The sequence below is a fragment of the Tursiops truncatus genome, chromosome 7 (genome assembly GCF_011762595.2).
Source record: "Tursiops truncatus isolate mTurTru1 chromosome 7, mTurTru1.mat.Y, whole genome shotgun sequence".
NCBI classification, from domain to species: Eukaryota; Metazoa; Chordata; class Mammalia; order Artiodactyla; family Delphinidae; genus Tursiops; species Tursiops truncatus.
The window spans coordinates 107,532,511-107,559,117 of record NC_047040.1 but is presented as its reverse complement, the minus strand read 5'-3'; the positions used below and the strand labels follow the sequence as shown (position 1 = coordinate 107,559,117).

The 26,607-nt window shown below is 46.6% G+C and overlaps 1 protein-coding gene and 1 long non-coding RNA gene across 4 annotated transcripts in view; one reads left to right on the top strand and one right to left on the bottom strand.

The window, feature by feature from the left end:
* The window catches only part of LOC109549412 (uncharacterized), a 30,865-nt gene extending 22,124 nt beyond the window's left edge, over positions 1–8,741 (top strand). For both annotated transcript variants that reach the window (XR_012333162.1, XR_012333163.1), the window contains exon 3: positions 8,444–8,741. This is a non-coding gene — a long non-coding RNA (uncharacterized lncRNA). The remainder of the gene's footprint in view (positions 1–8,443) is intronic.
* Positions 8,742–21,671: 12,930 nt separating this feature from the next.
* The window catches only part of GYPC (glycophorin C (Gerbich blood group)), a 43,758-nt gene continuing 38,822 nt past the window's right edge, over positions 21,672–26,607 (bottom strand). The window contains exons 2-3 of one of the 2 annotated variants that reach the window (XM_073807814.1): positions 24,420–24,470; positions 21,672–22,376 (exon numbers count right to left, since the gene is read on the bottom strand). In XM_073807814.1, the coding sequence (XP_073663915.1) occupies positions 22,156–22,376; positions 24,420–24,470 (272 nt within the window). In that variant the 3' untranslated portion in view covers positions 21,672–22,155. The remainder of the gene's footprint in view (positions 22,377–24,419; positions 24,471–26,607) is intronic. The other variant, XM_019931874.3, reaches the window with a different exon arrangement.

Genomic DNA, 26,607 nt, shown 5'->3' with positions numbered 1-26,607 from the left:
GGAGGGCCTTTCCCATACCACATACCTTTCTAGGCTTCACTTCTCTTTCTGCATTTCCCTGGAGGTGTTTGTAAAGCCAACTGCATTTGTACAGTGGGAGTGTGTGGGATCATGAGGTAGATGGGGCTGGATGATAACACTGGTAATTCCTACTGGCCCTAGACAGCACAGTACCTTGAATTCTGTACTCATCAGTGTGAACTTGATGTCCAGGTTAGTTTTTTGAGTTCAGAGAGCTTCCTGAGCAGAAAGTTACATTAAGATCCCAAGAACCACAGGAGATTGAAAGTCAAGGGTTATTCAACCAATGGACACTCACTGGACACCTGTAAAGGAGTGATCTGAGGGAGGTGGGCAGGGGGAGGCAGGAACAATGAGCAGGGCAGACTGCGAGGAGGTGACCTTTGAGTGGGAAGGAACCAGTCATTTGTAGATTGTGGGAAGAGTGTTCCCAAAAGAAGTGTTAACAGGTGCAAAGGCCCTGAAGTGGCTCAGAGCTTAGCTTTCTTGAGGAATAGAGAGGCACTGATGGCCACCCTGGGCTTGTGCCTTCTCATTTACTAAAGAGTGACATAAGACGTTGCAAGGGTTAAATAAGTAATATGTCCTCAGCACATGCTATCTTACTGAGCACACACTTTGTACATGGAAACACCGAGACCCGCTGTTATTACACTTCTTTGCCTTTTAGAAACCTTTACCTCTCTTCCTCCTCTGCCTTCTTCTGGCAGTTCATGATGGTTTGGGGGGTGGTAGTGACTTTTATGAAGTAGTTGAGTGGGACTGGGAAAGCACAGGATAGTAGGTGAAAAGCAAATTAGTACATTCCATTCGTTTAGAAATGGTGAGAAGTCATATTGAGGTGGGCAGGCCAACACTGCTCGATAAATAAGACGTACGAATCTGTATTCATGTCCTACCAGATCCTACTAGTGAAAACATACCTCTGGGATATTTACTAACTGTTTCCTGAGATATTATGGTTCTACCTCTTAGAGACTTTTTTCCTGTGTTCTCAGAACAGGGAATTAGACATTCCTGGCCACACACCTCCAAGGCACACAAAGCAGGATACTTACCTGTCATAAAAAAAATCCTTGTGTTTTAATTCTCCGTATGTAAAATATAGATCCCAGAGTCCACCTTCTGTACAAAATACAGAATTCCCTGCTTTGGGTACTAACTGCTGACCTTGAGTTTGAATTATTGGTGGCCAGGATAATGGACATCCTAGAACAGCTCTTGCAGGACCAAACACTCAGCAGGGCCAAGCCAGCATCACACTTAGTGACCTGGGTAGAATCTAAGAGCTGACAACTATTCACTTCACAATGACATCTTCACCTATATTCTTTTGGCGCAGACTTTTTTGCTTGTTAATCATGTAGGATCAATCTTTCCTTCCACAAAGTGGCACGCTCTCTCCCAAACTTCTTGAAATGCACGGACCTCCTGGTCTAGCTCTTTATCTTCCACAAGAAGCAGTGGTGAGGCAGTGATAAATGGCAGGTGACAAGGGCGTCAGGGAGGGAAGTGATGGGGAGAGGGAAAGCTGGGGTCAGACAGGAGAATGAACCACCTAACGCGGGCAGCCGTTGCTTGCTTCTGGCAAGTCAGGAGAGACAAACGGCCAGAGTTTCTGGCTGTTCTAATTTTCCAAGGGAATCCAAAAATCCAGGTATTTTCTGGTATGTCTCCTGAGTTTTAAATATGGGCAAGTAATTCGAAGTTTTAAGAAACCCTGTGCAGGGCTGAATCGAGAGGTCCACAGTTGAATGTGGAACTCTGTTCTGGAGGGTGAGAGGGGAAGGATTGCCAAGTGCCTCTCATCACTTTTCCATGTGCTATCCACAAGGACAGAGCCTGTGCCACCTATATTTGTGGGTCAGCTTACCCCGGTCCTCCACAGAATTTCACTTATAAAACAGATTCTATGAACTTGGTGGAGGGTCCCATGTGAATCATAGAGGAGGTGGGCGGGACCTATCCTTGAAGAAGGGGTTGGGTGCTGGGCTGGGAGGGCCTGGAAAATCCTTGATGGCAAGAAACAGAGGGACTCTGCCTGTCATGATCTGAGTGCTGCGTCCTTCCAAAATTCATATGTTGAAGCCATAACACCCTGTGCGGTGGTATTTGGAAAGGGGGCTATTGGGAGGTAATTAGGGTTAGATGAAGCTATAGGGGAAGAAGGATTTTGCCTCTCTTCTCCTGGGTTTGATAGCTGGGTCTACAAAATAAACTTACAACAGTCAGAAAAGGTATGCACATTTATTAATTTTTAATATCATGTGCCTAGAACATCACATGAAAAAAAGTGAATACTCAAAAGAATGGTGAGATTTGAGAGCTTATATAGTATTTTAATAGGGGAAGGGGAGGAGGGGTGGAAGCCACTTGGAGGAGAGTAAGTGATTTTCAGGAAAGAAGAATGGGGCCCTAAAAGCATTGATGGGAGGTGTGATGGTTTGTGACCGTCTGTCTCGATGTGGTGTAACTTCCGGTCAATTCCCCTATAAGGAGTCAATTCTCCCTGGTTGATAAACACCCAAGGAGGAGATCTGTGACAATTGCATTCCTTTTGGAGGAGGCTTGGTCTTTAGACAGATTAAGGGAATTCAGAGAAAGCCTCTCTCTGCATTTGCTATTTTTCAAATATCTTCAGCTCAAAATATTCAATATGCCAAAGGGGCATCTTTTGGGGTGGCATGTTCTGAACACTCCTTCAAGGACATAAGAGTGAGGCCCTCATAATAGGATGAGCACCCTTATAGGACACCCTCACCCTCTCTAGCTCTCTTGCTCTCCCCCCACTGGGGGATTAATGCCAGAGACCTGGGGTTTGGGTCCTACAACTGGCAGCACTGACCATCAAAACTGACGTCTTTTGCTTGCTTTGCTAACTCAGTGCTGATTTGGAGCAAACGTGGTATTATTGGCTGTTGTGCTAATGATCCCTTTGTGGAGATGACATCAGCAGCTTCCAAGAATACAGGACTTGGAGGAACCGTATCTGACAGTGATGAGTGCTTTGATTGACCAGTCTCTGGTGAGGTCTTGTCTACCTTTGCTGGAGCAAAGCTCAGGCTTTCATTCAATCCCAGTTTCCTGGGGTCAGTCTCAACATTGAATGGGAAGAGACGCTGTTTCTTGGTCACACATCAAGACTGCAGCTCCTCACCCAAACCTCTGGGTCCTGGTAATGTGCCCCCAGCAGGTTGGTGTCCCAGGGCCTTCCACGTGCTTGGAAAAGGCAAAGGCTGAGGGAGGTGGTGAGTGCTGGGAGCCGAGCTCCCCAGTTTCTGGGGGGAAGAATTCCATGCAGGTTCAGGTCACCCTGGGGAGGGGTAACCTTGTGAGGCTGAGGTTGGGACTCTGCAAACCGCATTTCTGCTTAGCCAGCTACTCCTTGTTAGGATCTGTCCATCTTGGGCACTGCAGTGCAACTGCGTGGCTGGAGGGGGAAAAGGGGCTGCCTCCTTATCTCCTGTGGTCTCCCGGTTCCTGGGACCATCACTTGGCAATGCTTCTTTGCCAGCGTGGCGACAGTTCCCTCCTGTGACAGCAGCCGCAGCCAGTTTGCAGTTTCCACCCCCTTCAGAACCACCCTAGTCTTGCCTTCAGATTCTACAGCACCATGGAGAGCGGCACCTCCTTAGGTCCCAGATAGCAGGAGCCCTCCGATGGGCTCAGAGACCCCAGCACCAATGGCCAAGATTAGGAAGTCCCGATAAAGATCAAGATGTATGGAAAATGCATTTTTTATTTCCTCAAAAGTCCAGCTTTTCTCAAACAAGAGCAATGTTAGTTCTGTCATAAATTAGGTTTCTTGTATGTGTGGGTCTGTTACTTGGTTCCCTCTCCTTTCCATTTGTCTTTTCACCTCCCCCTGTACCAATACCTCATGGCCTAATTACTGGAGATAAAGAATAATTCTTAATATCCTATGATCAGTTAAGTCTTCTCGCCTAATTTTGCTTCTTCAGGACTATCTTGGTTATTCTTACTCTTTCCACTTCTATGCAAATATTACTGATAGAAACATATATTAGAAACAGATCAAGTTACACAACCACAAATCCAACAGAACACAACAACAACAACAACAAAACACACATCTCAACCGCTTCTGTGTTTTGATTGGAGTGCGTCAAAGACACACATCACTGAGGTTTTTTAATGTCTTTTAATTAAGTTTCTAATTTTGTCCATAGAGGTCATCTACTTCCTCTCTTAGATTTTTTCCTATGGACTTCACATTCTCAGGACAATTTTCAATGATACTTATAAAAGTAAACTTTTTAAACATTTGTTGTTAGTATAAAGAAATGCAATTTTAGAAACTGACCTTTAATTCAGTAATCTTGCTAAACTCTCTTATTAATGCAATGATTCATCTATAAATTCTTGGGGTTTTCTGTATTATCAGTCATGTTGTCTGCAAGTAATGACTGTTTTGGTTCTTCTTGTCCAATGCTGACATTTCCCCCCTTGCCTTTCTCTGCCCTCTGGTACCTCCAGTACGATGTTCAGTGTAGGTGATGATAGTGAGCCTTTCTCTATTCCTAATCTTAAGGAAACACTGTTATAAGTTCGCATTATCAGGTTGAGTAAATTTCCTTCTATTTCTACCTTGCTAAGAGTTTTTATAATGAATACATGCTAAATTTTATGAAATGCTTTTTCTGCACCTTATAGATAAGCCTATGACTTTTTTTCCTTTGATCTGTTAATGGATGGCTTTCATCTGTTGATTTTTTAAAGTGTTAAATGAACCTCACACTCCTAGAATAAACTCAATGTGGTCAAGATAGATAAGCTTTCATATGTTTTGCTGAATTTAGTTTGCTAATATGTGTTTAGGAATTTCTTTTTTTTTCTTTAATAGTGATCTTAGGGTCTTCTTATTTATTTATTTTTATTTTATTTTTATCTTTGGCTGTATTGGGTCTTCGTTTCTGTGTGAGGGCTTTCTCTAGTTGCCGTAAGCGGGGGCCACTCTTCATCGCGGTGTGTGGGCCTCTCACTTTCGCGGCCTCTCTTGTTGCGGAGCACAGGCTCCAGACGCGCAGGCTCAGTAGTTGTGGCTCATGGGCCTAGCTGCTCCACGGCATGTGGGATCCTCCCGGACCAGGGCTCGAACCCGTGTCCCCTGCATTAGCAGGCGGATTCTCAACCACTGCGCCACGAGGGAAGCCCTTTAAGAATTTCTTACATCTACATTCACGAAAAAAAGATTGTCTGTAATTTAACTTTCATATACTTCTGTGGTTGGATTCTGGTATCCGGTTTACACCAGCCTCATAAAATGAGTCTACTGCCTTTTCTCTGGAAGAGTCAATAAATTTAGGATTGTGTATCTCTTGGATACTTGGTATAGCTCTGGTGGTCTCTCTGTGGGAAGGTTTTAACTGTTGGTTCAGTTTCTATAATGGTTATAAGACCACTCAGATTTTCTGTTTTCCCTTTTTCCTTGGTATTGGTAAGTTACATTTTTAAGATTTTGCACATTTCATATAAATTTTTAACTTTATTGGTATAATGTTGCTCATAATGTCCTTGTATTGCCTTTTTAATATCTGCAGCATTTAAAGTTATGTTTTCTATTTTACTCCTAAATTACTTATTCATGCCTTTTCTCATGTGTTTCTTGATTACTTTTGCCTGAAGTTTTAAAATTGACCTTTTCAAAAGAACCAGTTTTTGACATTATTTTTCTCTCTATTGTATGTGCTTATTTTTCATTAATTTTTGCTTTTGCCTTTGTATACTCTTCTTTCCACCCTCTTTGGGTATATTTTATTGTTCTTTCAAGTCTGGTGCTCGGTTCATTAAATTACACTTTCTTGTTCCTAATATTAATATTTACTATTTTATCTCTATGTCAAATTAACATTTCATTACATTTTGATATATAGCCTTTTATTATCTTTCAGTTTTAAATGTTTTCTAATATTCATATGATTTCTTATTTGACAGGTGTTATTCAAAAGTATGCTGTTGAATTTACATGTTTGTTATTGATTTCTAACTTAATTACATTGTGGCCAGAGAATGTAGTTTGTAAGATACCAGGATACCAATCATTTAAAAGCAGTTGAGACTTTTCTCTCTCTCTTTTTTTGTCTTAATATGTGGACAATTTTTGTAAATATACCATGTGCACTTGAAGAAAATGTGCATTTCTCAACTGTTGAATGCTATGAATATTAATTGATTATCTACCTGTCAACTATCTATCATCTCCCTCCACCTACCTACCTAGTTACCTATAACTATCCATCTATCTGTCTATCTATCTCTTATCTATCTATCTATCTATCATCTATATTTATCATCTTCTATCTAATCTCTGTTATATCAAGATTGGTGTGTTTTTCAAATCTTTTATATCTCTGTTTTATGAAAAATTTTGTTGCTTATTTAATCTTGTTATTCCCAGAACAGTGTGTCAATATCTCCTAAAATACTGGGTTAGCCAAAAAGTTCGTTTGGTTTTTTCTGTAAGAATGAACATTTTGGCCAACCCAATAATTCTGGATTTGTCTATTTCTCCTTGCAGTTCTATTATTGCTTTATATATTTTAAAACTGTATTTTCATATGCATTCAAGTTTATAAGTGCTGTAGTGGTTTTGGGGGGAATCAATATTTGCATGATTTATTTTTTACTGTTTTATCCTCTCTGTGTCAATATGTTTTAGACTTATTTCTTGTAAACAACATCTATTTACTTTTCTATTTTGATAATATGTTCTTTTAAATGGAGAATGTAATAAATTACATTCATTGTAGTTCTGATATAGGGTTGTGTTTTTTTTTTTAATTTTTGACCATGTGGCTTGTGGGATCTTAGTACCCTGACCAAGGATCGAATCTGTGCCCTCAGCAGTCCTAACCACTGGACCACCAGGGAAATCCCTATATTTCTGATACAATTGAATTGGTTGCAATAACCTACTTTGTACTTTCTGTCTGATCTTCTCTATGTTTATTTTTCTTGCTTTCTTTTGAATTGATTGAATATTTTTCTCACTTCATTTTTGCCTCTAATGTAGAATTTATACATTTTTTTCTGTTATTTTACTACTATTTGTGTTTAACTTACCAAAATCAAAATTTAATTAATATTATTGTCATTTTCCTAAACAATACAAAACCCAAGTATATTTTAATTTTAACTCTCCTTTCTAAATATAGTGTTGATGTCCATTATTTCAGTTTTACTCTACTTCTAAGCACATAAGAGATTATTATTATTGTTTTGTAAATTTAGCTTTTGTTTAGATTTACTTATATATTTACCACATTTTTTGCTTATCATTTCATCTTGCATCTTACACTTCCCATTTGGATTCTTTCCTCTTCCTGATGTATTTTAAAATTTCCTTTAGTGAAAGTTTCCTGTTTGTCTGAAAATGTCTTTCTTTCTTTATATTCTTGAAAGATAGTTTTGATAATTATGTAACTCCAGGTTGACAGTTTTCTCTTTCTCATTTAAAATATTATTTCTTTTTTCAAATGGTTTCCTTCTTTTTTTTGTTGAGGAGGGTTTTTTTTTGTCAAAATAATTCTTCATACTTTTAAATTTAATCTATGTTTTCTCTCTCATTGTTTCTGATTGTCTTCGCTGTTAGCAATTTGACTACAATGTGCCTAGGTGTGGGTTCTTTGTATTTATCCTCCTTGGGAATCTTTGGTATTCCTGTACTCTGAAGATCGGTGTCTTTTACTGATTCTGGAAAATTCCCACCTACCTATTGCCTCTTTCCATTTCTCTTCTCCCCTTTTAGAAATCTGATGAAATGTACATTAGCTCTCCTTACTCAATCCTCCAGTTATCTTTTGTCTCTTGACTTCTCTTTCTATCTTTTTGTTTCTATTTGTCACTTCCTGGATAATTTTTGCTCAGCACATTGTAGATAATTCATTGCCTTCTGACTTCCTTTGCTGCTGTTAAGAAGTCAACCACTAGCCCAGTTGTTATCCCTTTGGAGGCAATCTCTCTTTTCTCTGATTTTTCTGTGGCTTTGCTAGGATATGTCAAAATGTGAACTTAATTTTGCTCGTGCTTCATGGTGCTCAGAGGGCCGGTGTTCTCCAAAGGTCTTGCTTTCTGAACTATGGGTCTCCCTTCCCAGGTGAATACCTTTACTTTCTCTTACCCAGCCAGAGCTATTTCCTAGCAAACAAGCCAGTCCCTCTCTGAATCTCTGATTTTTTTCTGACGCCACAGAAATGTTTTCCTTGCTTTCTCCCTTCTGTGCTTTATCTCTTATTACCATATGTTTAGAATAGTTTATGCATCTAAAGAGGGAAATTGTACCATCTCAACTGGAGCATTACTTCTAAAATTATCTATCTAAAAGCATATAAAAATGATATTAAAAATAAAATAAGGGGCTTCCCTGGTGGCACAGTGGTTGAGAATCTGCCTGCTAATGCAGGGGACATGAGTTCGAGCCCTGGTCTGGGAGGATCCCACATGCTGCAGAGCAACTAGGCCCGTGAGCCACAACCACTGAGCCTGCGCGTCTGGAACCTGTGCTCGGCAACAAGAGGCCGCGATAGTGAGAGGCCCGTGCACCGCGATGAAGAGTGGCCCCTGCTTGCTGCAACTGGAGAAAGCCCTTGCACAGAAACGAAGACCCAACACAGCCAAAAATAAATAAATAAATTAATAAACTCCTACCCCCAACATCTAAAATAAATAAATAAATAAAAAATAAAATAAAATAAAATAAATGACCTTTCCTATGCTTTGTGAGCTTGGGGCCAGGATTTTCCTTGTCACCTAATCTGAGAAAGGGATGCAGGCTCATGTGCTATAGGCGTTTTTGTGTTGGTGGGAGCTAAAGTATTAGTAGGTGAGTGTTAAGGAATTACCCAGGGAGATAAGGTGATATACCCAGGGAAGGTATTTGCATGCTGTTAACTCCTTTTCCAGAGATAGTGTATTCTTCTCAGTTAGAGACTTTATAAAGTGGTGGGGATTTCCATCACTTTGGCCTGAGGAGGGGGATGATTCTATCTAGTCCATCTCCCCAAATCAGATTAGGCCCGTCCCTGCTCAGAATTCTCAAGCAAGTCCCATTGGTGGCAGAGTGAAAAGCACCCTTCATAGCTTGATATTCAAGGCTATTAGTGAGGTTTCTCCTTGCATTCTCCAGGACCCTGGGCATGCCAGACCCATTTATGTCTACTCACCCGTCTGTATCTGAAATTTCTTTTTCTTAATTCAATTAACCAGTAACTCAGTAATTCCTACTTACCTTTTCAGACTGACAAGCAGAATTCTTCCTCCAAGAAGCTTTACTTGACCAACCCCTCTCTTCCTTTCTGCCCACACCACAATTTCTTTCCCTTTCCTTCTATTTTCTCCTCCTCATCCCGCTGGACACGTAAGGAAACATCCTGTGGTCCCCTCTCTCTATTTAGCAATATGTGTTGCTTTGGCGTTCCTTTCTATCAATGTCTCTGTCTGTGTGATCTGCTTGAGAGCAGACCTTCGTCTCTGTAGACCCAGTGCACACACAGGGCCAGGCACATAGGAGGTTCTCTGCACATGCTCTGTTACTCCTTCCATGGTGGCAGGTGGCACTCTGCCCTCTCAGAGCCCCACAGGTCCTGCTTTGCCAAGGCCAATGAACAAAGATCTCTGACTTGCCTCCTGGGCAACACCATCCCTCAGGGTTTCCCACTACCCTGAGAACTGAGTGTCTGCATCTAGGTAGGATGTTTCTGGAAGGCAGTGCCTTCCCCTCCTCCTTTGCCTCCTCCCATACAAACACCCCTGGGAAAGCAGGGAAATTGTAAAGGAAAAGATGTCTTATGGTATCTGAGAATGTACTTGCCTGGCCTCTGAGAGTTTACTTGGGAAGGCACTTACATCAGTCAGAATAAATACCAGCTCAGCAGATAGGAAGCCAGCTCAGCAGATAGGAAGGCTGACGTGGCTGCCTTGGGGTGCAGATGAGCTCACTCACCTCATGTTAGACACGGAAGGTCTCTGGGTACTCTTAGAGCAATTCTCCTGCAAGCCCACAAACCTCAGCTTCCCAGAAACTCACTGGAGCTCTTCCATATCAGATCATCAGTTTCTAAAAGACCATGCAGTGCATGGGCTGCAGCCTGGGTTCCAATCCTGGCTCTGCCACCTTATGCTATGCAATCTGGATGAGGTTCCTCATGTGTCTCTGTCTCAGTTTCCTCATCCATAAAGTGGAGAGAAAATAATAACACTTACCTCAAAGGATCGTTGTGAGCATTCAGTGAGTGAATAGGTAATACCTAGTATGTAGGTATGTCGTCACTCACCTTCAGTGCATTGTGTTGTATCAGACAAGCCTTTATCCCATCTCTCTCGGCCTCCCCACCGAGGACTAGATCACTTTCGCCTGGTCTTGATTATAGTTTGGGTGATACTCATGTACCGTTTCTCTGCTTGGTTCTAAAGACCCCTCCTGGGTAGACAATCTTCACTGGGGGGATTCACACAGGGAGGACTCAGCGGGAGGGGTGGGCTGTAAAATACTCTGCATCTATGAAAATGCCGCTTCTTGGATGAAGTTCATTTAGCTTATGCTGCTTTTTTTTCTGATTATATATTTTTGGTAGAAGACTTAGAAAGTTTATGTGATAGGAGGGAAATATCCAAAAACAGTGATTCCTACTTATTCCTGTTTGTGAAGAAGCTCTGCTTCAGAAGCCGAGGTCCTTGCAGAGCTCCGGGATGGAGGGAGATGCCTGGTGTGCAGACTCCCAGGGACCATATGGGCCTTGAAGTACTGCATGTGACCCCTTTGACAGCAGGTAGACAGCAAGTGGAGGGGTCCATCCTGAGGGCAAAGAGACAAGAGGTCACAGGGAAGATCCACATTCCAAAGGGAGAGGTGTCTCAGAAGAGCTTCCTTGAGTCCTTTGGAAACTTCTCTCATTGGTCTTAACCCCGAGCAATTACCGTTAATGTGCAGGTGAGTTTTCCCATCTTTTCTGTGCCTTTTTAGTGTGCTTGTGTTTGCACTGGGTATGTTGTGTATTTTAATGTTTTTCACGTAATGTCACATCACGAACATTTCCCCAACTTATTAAACATTCTCTGCAACACCATATCATCACTGCAGAATATCTAATTGCAAGTCTACCTCATAATTATCTTAACATTCCCCTAATGATAAACACTTAAACTGTTCTATTTTTTTCCTTACTGTAAATAGAGCTATTATGGGCCTTTTCAAACTGAAATCTTGGCCTGTATTTCAGGGCATTTTCTCAGAACAGACTTTTAGAGGTAGAGTTTCTGGGACAAAGAATGTGAACGTTTACAAGATTCTTGGTGCACTGCCAAAGGCATTGCCAGAGAAGTGATGGGCAGGTCTGCACTCACCAGCGTGTGCCCATTGGATGCTTAGTGGCTTTGGGTAAGCTTCTTTTAGGTAATCTCTGTCTTAATTAATACGATAAAATGTGATATATATGCATATATATGTAAACGTGTGTGTATATTTTATATATATATATATATATATATATTTGATTAGTAATGCAGCTGCCCATTTTTTTTTCCCTCTTACAGTCATTTTTTAATGGCAGGTGATTAGTAGGGGGTAGAATAAACAAGTTAGAGAGCTTACTTCTCCTTCCCTGGGGGGTAGCTGCTGTTAGCTACCAAGAATTCCAACTCAGCTTGGCTGTTTAAACTCTCCAGCTTGTTTTTTTTTTTTTTTAATCAAACTTGTCTGTAGGGGGAAAATCCCTCTGTATAAGCAACCAAAAATAACTTTGTGATGGCACATTTCAACAGGCTGTTGACAGGGGTGAAAAGACCTTCTCTTCATCCTGAGCATCTCCATGTCCCAGGGCACTGGCTCATTGTAACAGTTTCATGAAGAAAGGATGGTAGGACTCTTCATCCCCTTTTAACTAATGAGGAAATCAAGGCTCCAAAAGGGGAGCCTCCTGAATCTGCCCCATGTCGTCTCCCAGGAACCAGCTCCTCTCCTTCAGTTAGTAACAATCAACTGAAAGACCCAACGGGTCCCTTCCACTGTCAGACCATGACTGGATGTAGGGAGCGGGGCAGGGTGGGGAAGCCCAGTCTGGCTTCAGTGGGAGAGTGTCATCCTCAACTGGCAATGCCTGCCAGGGACACAGGTGTGGGAGGACTTTCACAAGTACCCAGTGCCGCCTAGATGCCCAGTACCACCCAGGTGCCCAGGGCCGCCCAGGTGCTGGTATTTACAACATAGGTGGAGTCTGCCCCTCTTGTGTCTCTAGGATCCCATTTTTTCTTCTAGCAGAGAAATTAGAAGGTTGGACATAAGTACCCCTATTGGTTTCTGTGACCTTATCTGGACCATGTCCGGTCATTTTGCCTGACTTCAAGCATAGCCTCTTTTCTGTATCCTAGTCCTATGTGGCCGGGATGGTGTTCTGAACTGAGAAGGGTGTAAGAGCTGAGCCTTTGCAAATTAATGAAATGAGAGACATCTCCCTTCTGTGCCCTCTTGTCTCCACCGTGCCCTCCACCACACAAATATACCTCATCACCTTGTGCTGCTCTCCTGCCTCCAGGCTCTGGTGCCCTGAGTCCCCCACACAGGGAAGAGGGGATGTGTACAGCCTCGCTTTCCCCTGTTTCCCCCATGCCAGAAAGGGTACGTATGGCAGAGAGATTTGCAATGTTTCTTCCTAAAGAATAAAACTTGAATTATGGCATTTCTGACTTCCTTGGGATTGAAAGTTAGGGTCGAAGGCCTTCTGTGGGCATCTCCAATGCTGTATAGACAGGCTTTAAGAGGTCGCCCTTCTGAATCCTTTGTTTTTATTTCCTCTCTGGGGTTCTAGCCAGGTATCTTTTGTCCCAGCGGAATTGCAAACATGTCTTTAGGAAGCTGAAGACCTTGGTTCTTTCTGTGCAGATTTTAGTGACAAAGGTGGATGAAGAGTCTTCATCCATAAACCCAACGCATATCTTTTGAATTTTTGTTCTGGGGTCCATAGTGTTCTGTACACGTGGCAACCTACAAAGCAATGCAGAGACAGGTAGATTCATAGTTGTGTCCAAAGAGGATTTTGCTTCCATCCTGAGGGATCTGTTATAACGTGCTTCTCCTTATTCCAGCCTCGACAATTTCTAGGCCATCTTTCTCCTCACAGTACACCTCTAATTCACCTCAACATTGGCCACCAAAGTGTTCTGCAAACCAGACCATATCCACACCCTGTTCCCTCCCGTAAGTACCTCCGAGGGCTTTCCACCACCTTTGGGGCAATAACCAGACTCCATAGTACGGCAGCCAGGCCCCTCATTACCTGGTTCTTTGCAGTCTCCGGGTCCAGCCTCATCCCTGGTCACTTCCACACATGCCTCAGGCTCCAAAAACAACAGCTCACTTGAAGTTTCTGGAACTCACCTCTATTTCTCTGTATCTTTCATCTCTGCATTTGGCTGACTCCTTCAGAAGCAGGCTCAGAAGTCCTCCTTCAAGAATCCTTCTCTCAAGGACTTCCCTGGTGGTCCAGTGGTTAGGACTCTGAGCTTCCACTGCAGGGGGCATGGGTTCGATCCCTTTCGGGGAAGTAAGATCACGCAAGCTGCGTGGTGAGCCAAAAAAAAAAAGAATCCTTCTCTGACCTCCCACAGGCCTTTTATTTTCTAATTGAAGTATAGTTGATTTACAATGTTTTGTTAGTTTCAGGTGTATAGCGAAGTGATTTAGTTATATACATATATATATATATATATGTATTCTTTTTCAGATATTTTTCCCTTATAGGTTATTACAAGATACTGAATATAGTTCCCTGTGCTATACAGTAGGTCCTTGTTGTTTATCTATTTTATATATAGTAGTGTGTGTGTGTTACTCCCAAACTCCTAATTTATCCCATCCCCCCTGTCCCCTTTGGTAACCACAAATTTGTTTTCTAGGTCTGTGGGTCTATTTCTTTGGGTGTAGCCTTCCACTGTGGGCCCTTCACAACTTGAGCCGATTCAACACGCTTCCTGTGGTGGTGGGCGTCCTCCAGAGCCGTGGAATCCTGATAGCCTCAAAAATCTCTGGCATCGTACCTGCAGCGTAGTATAAACTCAGAGAACATTTGTGGAATGAATGAAGGTGTTTCACTCCCTGGATGGTGGGGTCTGGGTGCTCACCATCATTTTGTCCTAACATCTCCACTTGTCACCCTTAGAAAACAGTATCTGATGAACAACGGCCGTGGACTAAATGGTCCTTCCCTAGATCACAGTGTATTTGCCTCTGAGGCATCGAAGGGGCCCACAGGGTGCATTCTCTTGACAGGGTGAATGCAGAACTCTTCCCTAAGTCCTTTTGAGAGAAAAAGAAGAATTCCAGCTAGCTGAAAAATGAGAGTTGGCTGAACTGTTTGGCTCGAAGTTAGAGACGGGAAGGTCTGTATATCTTAAGCATCCTTGGAGATCTAGCATGTTGGCAAGAGAGACCTCTCCATCACAGGACGACCTCAGAAATAGAAGCTGGCGAATTTCATCCAAGTTCATTGCCAGGGCTCTGGATTCATGAATTCACCCATGAACTAAGACTTCCCACCGTGTCTGCCTCTATTTGTGATAGCAAAGCAGCGAAAGCAATCACACCCTCAGCCATCTCCCTCATACGCTAACAAAGAGGGGCAGAAACGTCTTCTACTTTAAACTCCCTCATGTGTCTCAAGAAGCAGAAGATGCTTTCTGGGAATCCCCTGGTGGTCTGGTGGTTGGGACTCCATCATGCTTTCACTGTTGTGCCCGGGTTTGATCCCTGGTTGGGGAACTAAGATCCCACCAGCCACGCAGCACGGCTTGGGGGGGAAAGAAAAAGAAGCGGAAGTTGCTTTCTGATTTGCTGCTGAGAAGGCAGCAGTCCAGCGGTTATTTAGCTCGTTGCTAGGGGGTCATGGATGTGCACACTTATTCAACAGGTGTTTACGGAGCACCCTCAGTCCCAGGCACGGGGTTAGGCAGTGCTTACCATGTTGAGAGACAGTTCTCCATGGGTCTCTCTCATTCCTCACATCGTGTCAGTGAGGCACAGGCTGTCCTTTGTTCTGGACCATCTTTGCAAGGATGTTTGTGGAACAAGTGGTCTTGGAGGATGGAGACAGTGCTTCCCTCCAGAGCGGAGGGTGGGCATGCTTACTTCCCATTATAATGGACTCAACTTCTCCTAGCCAGCACTTGCTTCCAGAACTTAACCCACTCATGTGGACATGCAGCCATCTGGGACCATTCACATTGCCATGTGGGATTTGGGGACAAAGAGAACTGATGAAAAGATGCTGGTATTCATGTCCCGGTTGTGCCATGAGTGATGAAGCCCTCAGTCTCTGAACAAGGACTCCTGTGCCTTCTGTCCACACCCCTGGAAGTGTTCCAGAATGACCTGTTAACTCGAAAGCAGGTAAAATCTCAGCCCCTTCACCGTTCCCGACAAGCTTATTGCCATATTGAATTTTATATTTAAAACACTATAAAATTAAAATATTTTTATCTTCACTTTGTTCTTTCGAACTGAAACAGAGAAGTTAAGTAACTCTTCCTGGGTCGCAGAGCTAGTTTGTGTCACAGGGGAGATTTTTGTTCAACTCTCTCTGATTCCAGAACCACTCTCTCTCCATAACATGTGGAGCTGTTACACTGAAAACATTAAAGCGTCTGTAGGTTCATTGTGGCCCTGGGCCAGTTAAAATCCTCTTGGTCCCTTAAAGCATCCCTGTTGCCATGATGATAAAAAATACTCAGAGAGGAACGGTAAACAGTTGAGCAGCCTCTCCTCCAAAGGAACGTAAACAAGATAAAATCATCATGAGTTCCTTCCATGGCAGAAAAAGTTCTCCTCTAATATTTACATAACGATTGGCTCGAAGCCCTGACCTACTGCCCTTTCTTCTGGTGAGAGGATGAGATCCATTTCCCACCCAGCAGGATGGGTTGAGTCATGTGAAATTCAGACTAAACAACAGCGTAGCTGGAGTGAAGGGTGTGCTCAGGGTGACGGACATCTCGGACCCTGGGCCGCATCCAGACCTTGATATGCCCTTAGAACCCTTGTACATTTCCACGGTGCATTGCCACATCCTTATGATGGAGACTGACCTGTTCCTTCAGTGGCTCCTTTTTGCCCATGGGACAAAGGCCACGGTCCATCTCTGGTCTACAGTGCAACTGACTCAAGCCTTGCTTTCCCTCTGAAGCCTTTCCTAAGTCCATGCCATCCCCCAAGTGGAACTGGCCCCTCCCCACTTGGTGTCCACATTGTCTATATCATTTCTCTTACAGCATCAGTAACACTTTTCCATGTACACTTATGGGCTTATCTCCTCCACAAAGCCACGCACCCTTAGAGCCAGGGCCTGTTATATTCAGCTGTGTCACCCTCACACTTAGATAGGTACCTGTTTGTGGGTTGCAGCTATACACTCTGACACATACAGACATATATGATCCATCTGTTTCTGGGTCTGAAATGTCATCATGAAATATGCTTATTTTTTAATTGAATACTTTTTAAAAGCACAGATCACCCAATAAGGGCGTGTATGAATGACACGATGTCATCTAGTTGGTCATTTTCCTCTTGATAAGAGTGACCTGGGTGGCAAACTTCGGGGATGCTTGAGGTGTGGGTGAGGTATGATGGACCTGAAAACACTTACTGTCTCTGTCTTGCTAATCGTCCTGCCCAGGGCCAGCTCCCATGGCTCTGAGCTGCCTCTGTCCTTGGCCAGTCCTCAGTGGGAATGGGGATGCTGGCACGGGAGCCCAGGCCGTGGCTGGTTGGGCCTGCTGGACGGCAGAGAGCCGGCCTGGGTGCCCTGGCCCCGTGGCATCCCTGAGTCCTGCTGCCACCTGCTCTGCTCCCAGGAAGAGCTCCCGCTGATTCACCTCAGCCTGTGGAGGGCAGGAGGCTCCCTTCCCCAGTCTACTGGCCAGACAGGCCTGCGTTCAGATGCTCCCTTGGCCTTTAGAAGCTGTGTGACCTCCAGCAAGTCCTTCCAGCTTTCTGAGACTCCGCTTCTACAGGTCTAAAGGGAGGATGAGGCGGCCCTCCTGTGAGGTTATGGTGAGGATGACGGAGGACCATGTGCAAAGAAGCTGGGGTTCACATAAGAGTGTCCCCTCTTCTTCCAGCCCTCCCCCCTTCTATCCCCCCTCTCTTCCTTCCCCCTCCACTTCCCTCCTTCTTCCTGAACAGCCCTTGGAGACTCGGGGTGTGCATACTTGTTCTTATTTGTCCTGATTACCATCTGTTGCAGGCCCGCTGCATGGAAGCTCCAGTGCCTTGTTGGGGGATGGATCAGAGATAAAGCAAGCATTCTCCCTGCCCAGTGGGAACATTATTTATCTGCACATCCGTGTGTACTGGTTGCTGCGTGCACGTGTCCGTGTCCATGCACTCACTAAGCTGCTCTGCTCCTTGGTACGGCAGCCTCACCTATGCAGTCAGCCTGTGACCTCTCCCTCCTGGGTGGCGTCTGCACTGAGCTTCCTTGGCCAACCCGGCCTTGCAGCTTCCATGTCACTGAAACAGGAGGGAAGGGGGCAGGGCACAACCTCTAAAAGAATGACATAGCCCTTGAGGACACGACCTAAACTGGTTAGAACCAATTAGGTCCAAGATGGCAGAAGATTTGACTTCCAGTGGACCTTGAGACTCATTTTACGCTCATTGTAATACATCAGCATCTAAATGACACACCCACAGGAGCCATGACAGTTCTGATGCCGACCATAAAAGGCCAAAAAGTGGGTGGTGGCCCAGTTCCTGAAAATCTCCGCCCCTTCTCCAAAATAGTTGGAATACTCCTCCCACTCATTAGCCTATGAAATTACCCAGCCCGTAAAAACTAACCCCCCCCCCCATATTTTGGGGCCTCTTGCCTTCTGAGACAGACTGCACTCTGTCTGTGGAGTGTGTTTCTTCCAAGGCTGTTCTCGCCTTTTGAGATGAATCACATTCTGTATGCGGAATGTATATCTCTCTAAATAAATCTACTTCTTACTTATCATTTTGTCTCTCACTGAATTCTTTCTGTGATGAGACATAAAGAACCTGAGCTTCATTAAGTCCTGAGACCAGGTGTGTGATTTCAATTAAAAGACAGTGGGTGTAAGTCCCAATCTGAGCTGTGCAGTTCCATCACCACTGCATCTTATTCTGGCTGGGCCTGGGACCCGGTGGGCTGGGGAGCAGGCTGTGCTTCCATGAAGTTTTCCAGGACACTGGGTAGGCCAGGGGGATGAGGCTGAGGGGAGGGGAGGGAAGAAGTGAGGTGCCAGGGAGCCCAGCTTCTGTGGGCCAGTTCTCAGACTGCAGTCAGTACAGTCGGACCTGGGGCTGTGGAGGGAGGGAGGGAGGGAGGGGTGACCAGTATTCCTCTTCCCACACAGGTACCAGCCCTCAGGGAGGCCCAGGGGCTCATCCTCTCCCTGGAGCCTTTTTAAAGGAAGGCACTTCTGAAACTGAGCAGGACCCTGTGGGGCTCCTGGGCATGGAAGCCTTTCTGTATCCCCCATTTCTTGTTGGTAGGGAATAGACTCCAGCCTCCATGACCTTCCCTGAGTTCCAAAGGGCAGTTTCAAACAGCTGCTAATCAGGGAAGGGAGGGGATGCAGAGACAAGGGAGGAGCGGGCAAGAAACAACAGTGCAGCCTTGGGGCAGGGTCCTGGTTCTGCCTCATGGGATACACACAACAATATCTTTGAGCTGTTCTGCAGAACTAAAACCCCCAACAGATGGAAGATGCTAACAACTTGATGAAGCATTCTTCATTCCAGAGAGAAGGTCACAGTTTGATATCCTTGAGAACCACAGAAGCTCATTAGGAGACCACCTGAGGCCAGATTAAAGGAATGCAGGCCCTGCACACACCCTGATCCTGATCAGCAACCCTGGCCTTGAACCATTGCTGGAAAACTCCTCACCAAATCCTGCCCCCCCCCCCAGGTTGGGGCACACAATTTTTGAGGGCAGGAGCCCTCTGTGTCCCCGTCTGCCTGGCAAAGCAATACAGCTATTCTTTTCTACCTCACCCAGAACTCTGTCTCTGAGATTTGACATGGCACCAGTGTACAGAGGCCGGGTTTCCAGCACCACTTCTGTGTGTGGGCTCTGGGTGCTCCCTCTGTGCCCACTGGACAGTGATCTGTGTTCAAACTCCTTGCAGACGAGGCCACGTGCCCACGTATTCTCAAAAACCTAAAGTGACGTCACAACAGAAAGGAATGTTAGAAGTCATTTAGTGTTTCCTAAATGTGGGGGACTCTCGGCCCACGGCTTGCAACAGGTATTCTGGGAAGAAATGGAGTCTTGGCCAAATACATTTCGGTAGCGCTGTCTGACGCTCCCTGCCCTGCCATACACACACTGGGATACCGGAGATGCTGAGGAGACTTGGCATTTAACTTCCCTTAATAGGCCGTTTTCCAAACTTATTTGCACAGGGAACACCCTTTTGGTTTGGGCTGTTTATCGTCACTTTGCCAAACTGGTGTTCTATAGCATTTTGGGACACGGATACAGCCAAACCTTTTATGTTATAGATGAGAAAGCGGAGGGCCAGCGAGCTTGGTCCTCTCACCCCCACCCCAGGGAAAGGCCTCAGCTTCTGAACACGTCTCTTCCATCTCTGCTTCTTTCCTTCCCTCTGCTTCTCTCCCTGCGACTTCCGGCTCCCTTAGTTGGCAGCCATCCCTGCCTGAGCTTGGATCCCATTAGTTCTCTAAGGAGAGTCATAGGAGACCTTTTTCCTGACTCCTTGTATAGATGGCTCCGCCTCAAGAAACCTGAGCCCTGAGAAGTTCCTGGTCACCTGGGCTGCAGTCTTTAATCTTGGAACTGCTGGTCTCCAGGTGAGGGATCGCTGAGCTGCTGGGAGTCTTAGAAAGACTCTCATGCAAGAGGATGGTTAGTAAGTTCACTTTAACTCACGGTTGCTCCTGAGGAAGTGTTTAAATATGACGCACTGACGACATTTCATTGACTGATAACATACCCACTATACATCCAACACCAGTTATTGACATCCGAAGACAATTAGTGCAGAGCACACGACACATTTGTTCCTGCCATCAACCCTGGGAGTTGGCCAGGGAGGTCAAGCGAGTTGCCCAAGATTCCAGGACCAGGATAGGGGGAGCCAGGGCCCAAGCCCAGGGAGCAGGGCCCTGCAGTCTGCACTCCAGCCTCTGGGAGCCATTATCACTAATGTTAGCATGGGAAGGATGGGGTGACGCTGTGATTCATAAGAAATACATATTTCGTCATTCAGATGACCAAAATATATTTCTCATATATATTTATTTGGTCTCTGTACACTGTTCCTGGCTCATAGCTTCCAAAACCCTTGGAATTTCCTAAGTGCTGAGAGTGATAAAGGTGTCTTTTGTTATTTGAATGAGGTGATTTTTGGAAGCCCCTAAGGTTGGGGGCTGGTTGTCAGGGGAACCAACCACCTGACTAGAGGTTTGTAACTTTCAGTCTCGCCCCCTTGACTTCCAGGCAGGAGTAGGGCTGGAGGTTGATGGTCAATCATCATTGACCAGTGATTTAGTTAATTATGATTATGTAATGAAGCCTCCATAAAAACCCAAAAGGACAGCCTTTTGGCCCTTTTTCAGAGAGCTTCTTGTTGGGGGAGCCAGAATGCTTCTGTGCCACTGTGCTGGGGCCCTGTTCAGGACCTCACCCTACACTATTGCTTTACATGGTCGTAGATTCCTAACCTTTAATAACCTTACATATATATATATTTTTAATTGAAGTATAGTTGATTTAAAATGTTGTGTTAATTTCTATTGTACAGCAAAGTGACTCAGTTACACACATATATTCTTTTCCTCAGTTACACACACATGCTTTTTCGTATGCTTTTATGTTATGGTTTATTGCAGGATACTGAATATAGTTCCCTGGGCTATACAGTAGGACCTTGTTGTTGACGCATTGTATATGTAATAGTTTGCAGTTTGGGGTTCAATGACTTTTGATAATAAATCGGTAATCTGTGAGCAAACTGGTTTTTCTGAGTTCTGCAAGCCCTTCTAGCAAATCAATCGAACCTCTGGAGGGGGTCGTTGGAACCTCAGTTTGTAGCTGGTGGGTCTGTCACTGACATCTGTGGTGAGGGTGATCCTGTCGGACTGAGCCCTCTACCTGTGGAATCTGATTCTGTCTCCAGGGCAGTGTCAGCATTGAGTTGAACTGCTTGTTGCTGTAGGGAAGCCTCCTCTGCACGTTAGAATTGGGCTTGGGAACCCTTTTCCGATGGGGCTCGCTCGTATTTTTAGCAGGTCTATTCTTTCTAACGCCGGGCATTCAGGAACCAATGCTTCAGCCAGTGCCCTGGGGGCTGGGGCAGCCTATTTCTAGAGGGACACTGCACTCGTGCATCTGTTTCCTGAAGCTGTGCCCAGGTGGGGAAGACGCATGCTGGTCACTGGGCCCTCCCTCTCTCCCTCCCTGGTGGGGGCCAGGAGCCATCTGTACAGACTGTGTTCTCTGACAACCGCCCCGTGGAGCCTGAAGTGGCCGTCCCAGTATCAGCGGGCGGAGTCAATCAGAGAACACAAAACTGCATGGATAACAGGTAAGCCCTGGGCAGCCTTTATCTTTCCCTAAACAATCACAGTCACGTCATTTGACTCTGAATGCTCCATTACGTTTCAGATTTATTTCCAATCATTGAGAGCTGCATCCATGGGAGACAAAGGTGCCTTTGAGCTCCGGCACCTGCTGTTCCCCTCAGATGTCAAGGGCTGACGTTTGATGTCTTTATCCGCAGTCGGCGTGATGATGACTCACTCCTTGCTCCCCACTCCTAGGCCCACAGCCCCATTCACACCCAGCGAGGACTTCCATGCCCCACACGCAGGTGGCAACGTGCGCGGCCCAGGGGTAGCCGACCTCCTCCCTCTCTTCCCTCTGGCAGAGCCTGCCTGGGTCCCTGGGAGAGGCCTCTGCAGCTGGGTTCCTCCTTCGCTCCCTCCCCCACTGGGCGGCACCCAGTGTCCCAGGCGAGGTGCGTGTCTTGGGGTGCGGGGGGCGCTCGCGGGCTGCCTGGTGCTGCAGGTGGGGGGGTGGGCTTTCTCTCCTGGACGGGGAGGCGTTGGCGGGAGGTGAGTCCTGGTAAAGTCCTTCAGATGAAGTACTCCTTTCTGCTGCTGTCACCGTTGTCCTGGAGGGACGGGTCGTCCTGCAGGGCCGCGTCGGCGCTCTCGGCAAACTCCGTGCCCTTGGCCTCGTTGGTGTGGTACGTGCCCTTGTGCCGATACATGTAGTGCAGCATGAGAAAGAGGAGGCAGACCAGCACGAAGGCCACGGCCGCGATCACGCCTGCAGGAGCGGAAGCACAGGGCTCTGTGTCGGGGGGGAGAAGGCGGGCTGGGATGGGGGAGGACGCGGGCGGGACCCACAGGGTTGTGCTGGGACCGACACGCTGCCGGCCGGACACCAAGCCCAGACAGGCTGGCTCCTTCCTGCCTCTCTCTTGCCCTGCCCAGGGCACGTGCCCCTCCCCTGTGCCCATCTAAGCTACCCCTGACCTCCCCTCTCCCTCCGGGAAGCATCCTCAGACTGAGGCTGGAATCTTATCCCAGCACTGACCCTGCTCCGAGGCGCTCCCCGTCCGCTGAGGGAGGCAGACCTCAGTGCGCCATCCACGGAACGCAGCTCGCGGGTTTGCCTAAAACCGATAGGTTCACGGGACTTGGAACTTTCAGGGATTTTTTTTTTTTTTTTTTAGAGATAAGTTTAATTCAAAGAATTAGGTATTTTATATATAGCTATTAAAAAGGTGGAAAAATTATTTTATAAAGACACAATCATTTTTTAAAACCTGGCAAATTCAGAGAAACACAAATGGACGTTAACATGTCCTTAATCCTTCGGCTCAGAAATCACCGCAGTTAACAATTTGATATCTTTCCCTCCCAAGAAGCATTCATGTTTAATCGAAGGTCTCCTTCAATCTTCAAATGAATGGCCCTCTCTAAACCTTTGTAACACTTTAGTATTTAGAACTTGCAATCATTTTCAAACTGTTCTTACTGGAGTCCCTCTGGCCGATTTACGATTCTCCAAACACTTTTTATTTGACCAATTTTCCATGTCTTTGCACATGTTCTCTCTGCTGAAAATATTTTCCCCTCCCCTTGCCTTCCTGGTAAACTTGGATGCTGCCTTCAGAATCCAGCCTCTCCCACCTCCTCTAAGAAGACGCCTTTGCCTTACTCTCCTGGCCCTGCAGAGCAAATCACTCCATCCCTTAGCATTTCTGCTGTACTTTGTAAATCTGATAACTGAGTTTTAGAAGCAGGACAATCCCAGCTGAGGGGTTTCCCGGGCATGGGATTGAAGTGCGAAAACCGGGAAAGTGCCAGGAGCGGGCGGGGGCGAGGGCTGCCCCTGGAGAACTGTGGTGTGTGTGCCCCTTAGCCCACAGCTCCCCTGTACTCCGGGAGGTGGGGTCTGCAGGAGGGCCTGGGAGGTGTGGCTAGAGGGCTGGTCAGAAGGAAGAGGTCACTCAGGCTTTGGAGTGATGGGGTGAGAGGGCAGGACCAAAGAGTTTGGGTAGGACTAACGGGTGGTGCTCCCACGTGGGGAGGTTCAAGTGCAGGTGTTTGCTTTGAAACCCCAGAACAAACCCTCTGCCTTGACTTAGAAGGTGGGTTTACTGGGGGAGGGGCCTTTGGAGAATATGTAGAGGTTACAACGGTTCCCAAGTCCCAGCTTTGTGGGACAATTTCCTCAGCTCCCCACGGCCTTTAGGGGACACTTCTGTTCTGCATGATGTTAATGGCATTGTCTGAGAAAAAGAAGGTCCGGCCGTTCAGTGAGTAGGAGAACATCAGGGTGATTGCCTGCTTTTATTTATTTATGTCGAAACGTGAAGTTCCCTGAGCTAGGAATGAGCTAGGGAGAAGTGTGAAGGTCAGAAGGACACCGCAAGCTATAGCTCACAGACTTAGTCTGTCCTGAAACACAGTTTGGGTCACAGCTGTGAACAGTGGGGGCCAGTATGGGCTTCAGAGCAAGCCTAGGGCAGGGTTAGGATGGAGAGACAGGGGCGTGAGACCTACGACAAGAAGCAGTGTGGGTTGAGGGAGCCGGGAGAGAAGTCAGGGAACCCTGGTCAGCCCCCAACCCCACCCCTCCCTCACCAGAGCGGCTCTCCCACCAGCCCCGCTTCCCTGTGCATCTAGGGTCCTGACAGGCCCTGATGCAGATGCCTTGGCACCTCACCCACCAGGATGCTGTGTTGGACATTTTCTTACAGAGCCAGAGTCCCCCGGTCCACCTTCAAACCACCTTTGAGGGAAGGAAAGCAGGGCCATGGCAGGTCCTGCCCTTAGTGTTTCGTCTGACCCTCCTGGCTGTTTGAGGGGCCCCCGGACAGCGTACCTGCAATGACGGCGATGTCCATCTCCCTCGAGGCCATCCCGGGGTCGGGCTCTGTGGACAGAACAGAAGAGCCTGAGGTGAGAGAGGACGGCTGCCCATGCCCTGCAGTGTCTCCGCCGAGCTTGCACCCTCTGCTCACAGGTGCAGTGGCCCAGCGTGCATGGGAAACTGCGTGGCACGCAGACAGGCCTCTGGCTGGGGCCGCACAGGGCCGGGCCCAGGCTCTGCATGTCCGCTGACCGTTGCTGGAGAGCACTGTGTCACTCCCAGGGCTATCAGACACCGTTATGGCACCTCCAGGACTGAGCCAGCCATATGTGAGGGACCTCTGCTGCATCCCTGACCCAGACCCCTGCCCGCACCTGCAGGTGCTCACCAGACACCTGTGGGGGTGTGAGGGCAGGCACGACTGTGTTTAGTGCAGTGTCACCTGCCTCTTCAGGCCTCAGCTTTTCTCATGATGGTAAAAACAGACCACCTGTGGGGTGTCTACACATGTCAGGTGTTGGTTTAGTTGATATCCATCTAGTATACCAGGTACATGGTATTATTAACCCATTTCACAGGTGGGACACTGAGGCTCAGAGACTGATGTGCCCACCGTCACACAGCTGGTCTGGTGGGCGAGCTTGAGGCCGGGACTTAAGGCTGTGCTCTCTGGGGGACACTTTCTCTCTTCTCACTTGAAGACGCCCCTCCCAGGAGGGCTCCTATCCAGGGATCTCTCCCTAAGACCCTCCACAGGCCTCTGCATCCTTCTTCTGAGGGTAGGGCCACTCTGTGGTGCTATCCAAGTTACTAAGTGCGTTTTTCAGAAGCTCAGTGGTCTAGCCAGAAGGCTATGATGTCCAGGAGAGCAGGAACCTCTCCTCTGGGATATGTGTGAGAGGAAGGATTTATTAGAGCACGGAAATATCAGTGTTCACATGGAAATCGCATGTTCCCATTACAAGGGCTCCACGTATTAAAACAGAGAAGGCTGCTTCATAATAGTCATTTCCGCTCAGATAATCACTTTAATTATAGCGTGATGAGGTCATTCTCCCCAGCGCAGCTGCCAGATGCCTCTTTCTGATAAGAAGCTGGCTGGTGGTGGAGGGAAGTGGGGGCTCCAGGCTTGAGACCCGGAGGAGGAGAGCCAGGCTGGGGGCTCTGAGGCCAGCACAGAGCCTAGAGGTGGCGGAGAGGAGAAAACAAGGCCTCAAGTCAGCAAAGAGACAGAGCAGGTATCAGGGCAGGGGGAGGGAAGTACAGACAGGAGAAGGTCAAATGGATGCTGGACTTTGCAATCCAGGGTGGTCAAGTGCAGCCTGGGACTTAGTACTTAGCACACAGTAGGTACGCTAAACATTTACGGAATGCATGATCGAGGGGATAAATGCACACAGTAAATGAATGCATGCAGAGGCCAGAGTCCTAGAGCTTACTCCATCACTATGCACCTCCCATTTCAGCAAGAAAGAATAGCCCCTTCCTTAAGCTGGCATGGATGGTTGTAGAAGCTCAAATACCCAGGATTGCTGTTAGGAATTTTCCAGGTGAAAGCAAACCTTTCTTAAGTCAGTTTGTCCAAGGCAGCCAGGATTAGAAAGTACTGCTATTTCTTCTTCTTTTTTTTTTTTTTTTTTTTTTTGCGGTACGCGGGCCTCTCACTGTTGTGGCCTCTCCCGTTGCGGAGCACAAGCTCCGGATGCGCAGGCTCAGAGGCCATGGCTCACGGGCTTAGCTGCTCCGCAGCATGTGGGATCTTCCTGGACCGGGGCACGAATGCATGTCCCCTGCGTTGGCAGGCGGACTCTCAACCACTGCGCCACCAGGGAAGCCCTGCTATTTCTTCTTTTAAAAACAATTAGCAATTGCTTACCATGTGCCAGGTACTGTTCTTAGCACTTAATGTGTTTTAACTCAAATAGTCCCTATGACAATGCCATTCAGTAGCAGTTATTATTGTCCCCTTTTTACAGATTTGGAAGCTGAGTTCCAGAAAAGTGTAATTGATTTCCCTGGGTCAGAATCTCTCTGTTTGAGCCTGAGCAGCCTCAAGATGACATGCCTAACCCTGCAGGGCCCTGCTCAGTGGTGAGCCTGGGTGAGCTGGGTGAGGACCAGAGGCATTTGCCTTGGATCACTTGGGGTGAATTTCTTGGCTTGGGCGTAGGGACCAGAGCTGAATTTGTTCAAGTTGCAC